General features: G+C 36.5%; 1 protein-coding gene across 1 annotated transcript; it reads right to left on the bottom strand.

The window, feature by feature from the left end:
* Positions 1–1462: 1462 nt before the first annotated feature.
* On the bottom strand, positions 1463–4671 carry LOC145589007 (F-box/LRR-repeat protein At3g59190-like). Its single transcript, XM_081645585.1, has 5 exons — positions 4584–4671; positions 4487–4542; positions 2156–3139; positions 1896–2057; positions 1463–1789 (listed from the first exon to the last, which is right to left on the bottom strand). The coding sequence occupies exons 1-5, from the start codon at positions 4669–4671 to the stop codon at positions 1463–1465; spliced, it is 1617 nt and encodes a 538-aa protein (XP_081501711.1).
* Positions 4672–5181: the final 510 nt, after the last annotated feature.

Here is a 5181-nt window from a genome sequence, read left to right as displayed (position 1 = left end):
CTTCAATGATAGAGTTTGAGAGAAACTAAGCTAATTAATAAGAGTTTAGAGAGTTAAGGGCCTAAGAAGACTAAAGGGAAGAAGGTGATCTTCTCCAAGGAAGAAGATGCAGAAAACTGAAGCCAAGGGTCGTATTTATACACCCCGAAATAACATTGTAAAATCCGCCCAAAAAGTCGGGTCTGCATGTAGGAGCGCCCGCTCCTACATAGAGGAGCGCCCGCTCCTCAGGCTGGAGCGCCCTCTCCTGTCTCTTGCGCGCCCTCTCCTCCTGTAGCGATTTGAGGCAGTTTGTAGGAAAACAGGGAGGAGCGCCCGCTCCTAAATAGGTGCACGCCCGCTCCTAAAAGTGCAGGGGAGGCAGAATGTGGCAGTTCAGGCAGGAGCGCCCGCTCCTAAAAGGCTGCACGCCCGCTCCTGCTTTCCTTTGCTTCCAAAGAGTATTTCTTCATGCTTATGCTATTAGCCCATTTTTCATCGTACCTACAAGCACGAGCACACACATAAAAAGAAACGGGGAAGCCAAAAGATGCAAATTAGCACAAGAGGAGTTAGAAAAAGGGATTAAAGTAGGGGAAAGAGTACAAAATTGTGTTTTAAAAAGCCATGATAAGTGGACAAATAAAACACTTATCAGACTCTTCCCTCTAAATGTTCCCTCACATAAAATAACAATGATTGTGATTGATGCCTAGTGATATCCTGTCGAAAACAAAGTTTGGAAGATGTTGGATACAGTAAGTGATGAAGATTAAAGAAAAAAAAAACTTTATTTATTCAACAACAAAAGCATAAAAAATTAAAGGGTTTTTCTATACAGTGCCTCTGAGGTATTGACTTTTCCAAGCTGTGTCCACCCATTTTCAAAATTCCACGCTGTACCCCCAAGGTACCTTTAGTGTCTATGATGTAACCCTACCCTAACCCCTCCGTTAACTTAAGTTAACTTTCCGTTAACTTAAATATAAATAAATTAAAAAAAAATACCCCAAACACCTCTCTCTCCTCCCTCACAACTACCCACCAGCCACCAGCCGCACCACCGCCGCACCCCCAGCCGCTCCACCTAGCCGCGCTCTTCTCTCCTTGATGGAATTTTTAATGGTTTCCGTTAGTTGGTCTAATCAAATAAAGTTTTAAAGGATGGTAGTTGGTTTTTTTTTTTTTTAAAAAAAAAAAAAAAAAAAAAACTTAAATGGTACTAGTACTAGTTGTTTACAAAAAGTGCAAAGTAAATGGTAGTGGATTACAAAAAAAATCCTAATATTTAATATAGTAAGTGCAAAAGTGTCAAAAATATTTAATCCATTGTTCTTTCTAAAAAAAATTAAAAAAATTAATTAAATAAAATCCATTGAGCACGAACAGTTCAAGGGATTCCTTTGGAAGCACAAGAACCTTTCACCAATATCACTACCAGCATAATGAATAGATAGATGCATGCTAACATGTAATATGGTGATCATAATACTTGAATCGAACACGTGACTGAGGCTTTTGGTAAATTCTTCAATGTGTTCTCGACTGACATCTGATTTTGATATGGTATTACATATTCATCTCGAGTTAAGTATATGACTAGCTTCTCCAAAACTAATGCATGTCTTAGGAAAAACTCGGTTATCACCACTTCGCGTTCTATTCCAAAGTATTTCTTAATCACTATTCTTCTTAGATGAAATCTGCAACATATAGGAATTTCATGATCTGTACTAAAAAATTCTCGCTCCAACTGCAGTTCATTTTTTCTGGTAGGCGAATTAGCATCATCATCCTCGTCGTGTAGTCCCTATAAAAATAAGCAACAATAATAATTAAAAATTTTGTAAAACAAGTTTCGCTTAGAGTTTCAACATATGTACATAAGATAATACTAAAATAACACACACACCAACCTCTTTAAAAACAAGTGTTTCTAAGACAGGTGAACAGTTGAGAAAGGGCAACAACAGTTTATTCCAGCAATACATTTCAATTCCATCCAGCTCTAGATGTTTAAGGTTATGAAACACGGGCAGTTGATCCTTTAAGACCTTTTCATCAACCGTGTCGAATCGCTACAACCACAAGTTAGCCAACTGGTAAATTCGACAGTTGATAGAGTAGAAAAATAGTACTATAATAGCATCAAACAAATTTAGAGATAGAGACATACCGACACTAAGAAGCCCTTCAACGATAAATGTTGAACATAAGACAAGGGTTTAACAAGGCTAATTATTTGCTGAAAAGCTACTTGATACCCATCATATTCCAACATCTCAAATAAACACATAACTGCTTTAACAAGACGATGCATTATTGATATCGAGTAACATTTTGCTAAATTATCATCGTACACAAGGTACTCAAGGTTGGGAGTATTGATAAGCACCAAGTCACTGTAATCTTGTTGAAAATTACCACACATACGCATATTTAAGCACATTCTTCGAAGGGATGTTGACGTAATAGCTGTGATTTTGGCACGGTTTGCACTGGTTGTGAATGTAAGGTCTTCGAGTACAGGGCAACTCGAGACTAGCCTTGACAGAAAGCCATCATCAGCAATAGAAGACACACACAAGAAGAGCAATTTCAAGTTTGGAAGACGATAAGATGGCATGGTAAAAACATTATCAAGGCCAATATTGAGCTCAAGCTTCAACACCTCCAATGTTTCACATGAGAAAATTGCCGGGGGCAGCTGCGTATCACCAGGATATCTCACTAGAATACAGAGGTCAAGCTCCCTAAGGCCACAAAGGGTGAATGGATAAGAGATCCACGCATTAAGTCGCGAAGAATTCAAGTCAGGGAGGCAACCTTGCCTACACTCATAGGCATAGCAACCATTATAATACAGTGTGTCAAAGTCAACACTGCTAACTTGAAGTCTAAACTTGGTAAGATACCGCGATTGGTGTGGTTGGAGTACATTATCAACAAAGCTCACGAAAGTGGGGAAACGTTGAATTGCATAGGGATGTTTCAAACAAAGAGATATAGGTGAAACATCAAAGTCGAGGCTAGTGAGCAAAGGGAATATACGCCTCAATCTCTTAGACAAGGAACAAGTAGCAGCGGCATCCTTGGTGGGTAGCAACGAAATCACCCGAATTAACAATTCATCAGGCAAATTGGTATATTTACAATCAATCTAATATATACCATCCGCATCAGTATCTACAATCAATCTAATATATACATGTTTTATTTACCTGAACAGATCCTCATTAAATCTATAGATACAATAATAACCTTATATTTGACCTACCAGAACATATATTTTCCTAAGTTAAGCATTGTGCCAAAAACTATATATTATATAATAGTCATATATATAACCAACAGCTGATTAAACATAGTATACAACACAAATACTTCGTATATAGGTATGGATACTGATAATTTTATATAAATTAATTATACGGAGTATATATTACTAAGATTTATCCCTACCTTAATTATAAATGGTTAACAAAACTCTTATAATAGTGCATGGACATTTATATATCTAAAAATGTTCTTTTTACATATATTTTCCACCATTTAATTTTAAAAGCCTTAAAATTGTCTCATGAATTCGCTAAATTGATTTAAAAGGTTATGTTTATTTCAATATTTAAAGTCATTTACTATTTTCATTTCCTTTTGTTTTAATTTTTCTATTTAGAATTTATTAGACTATTAGGTTTCAAGATCGAAGTCAATATCTTTTTACCGTACAATCACCTAAATCAAAGTCACTCAACTAAAGTTTTGGACATTGCATAGCTACACAACATCCAACACATTTAATGATTACATGCAAATAATTTTAATAAAACTACGCATTCGATATAAGTTATTAAACAATTTAACTATATATACATTTTGACAGGTTTATATCTTTCATATTAACAAAAATTTATAAATGTTATTATTATATTTTGAAAAAAAATTTAGACTTTGGAGTTTTGTAAAAGATAGATAAAAGATAAGTTAAAATGGACCGGGTCAAGCTAGAGAGGCTCAAATTTTGAACAGGGGAGCTAGTCAACAATTACCAAAAAATCCGACTGCTTCTATGGGTATGAATGGAAAAAAATCGAATTTTGAAGTCCTTGCTAACCAAGGTGACCTAGAAGATAATATTTTGGAGGATTCTCTTGTTAATAATAGTTATCCTAAGGCTATTAATTTGGGTACAGGGGATACAAAGAAAGATTTGGATGTATCTTCAGGCTTGAATGGGGAAACAAAAATCCCTACAATTAATCTTGGGGACCAATCACAAGATTCTTTGGTTATTGTGCCTAATCCTACCCCCTTTAATTTTGGGAAAGAGCAGCCAGGAAAACCGATCTGGAGGGAAACAAAATCATAAGAAAAAAAGACACTCCAAAAGCAAATAAAATTCCTACTAAAAATACTCAGCCACTTGTACCTAGTACGAGCTTGAACGTGCAAAAAGAAGTAACTCAAAAGTCCTTTACAAAAGATAACCCTGGGAAAGAGAACGTACAATTTGATAAGCCATAAACTGTAATTCAGAAGAAATCAGAGGAGATTCTTGAAGTCCTAGCAAATATTTCGAACAATGAGTCACAGAAGGAACTTACCCATGTTTCCCCCACCATCGGATGTAGTCCAACTTATGATCCCAACGGAAAAAAATTCTTTGCGTGGGACAACCAATGGAGATACCATATTTGGGCATAGCCGACCCCCTGAGGAATGTATTGGAAGTGAGGATTGAATCATGGATGGAACCGATGGAATTGATGGTCACTTTGAGGATCCCCGGCCCAATGAAGTTAATCGCCTAATGCAAATTCTTTCCGAAGCTTATGTAAGTTCTTTACCTTCTGTTCCTGTTTTAATGGAAGATACTATACCAAACTTAGCTCCGAATTTTTTGCCAATTTCTTGCATGGTATGGAACGTGCAAAGGGCTAGAAGTAATGCTTTTATTAGCTCTCTTCAAGAAGTTGCTAAAAACCATAAACCTAATGTGTTAGCTCTAGTTGAAACTCATATGGGGGGACACCAAGCTGAGCGTATCTCGAACATTCTAGGGTATGTACATGGGTCACACTAGGGTGGATGCTCAAGGTTTTAGTGGAGGGATTTAGGTATACTAGAAACCCGAACTTGTCACTGTTGAACCAATTATGCAGCATAATCAATTAATTACTATGAATATTAGGCGGGTAGGAG

The sequence above is a fragment of the Chenopodium album genome, chromosome 17, assembly GCF_948465745.1.
Source record: "Chenopodium album chromosome 17, dcCheAlbu1.1, whole genome shotgun sequence".
Classification (NCBI taxonomy): Eukaryota; Viridiplantae; Streptophyta; class Magnoliopsida; order Caryophyllales; family Amaranthaceae; genus Chenopodium; species Chenopodium album.
This window is presented reverse-complemented; position numbering and strand designations above follow the sequence as displayed.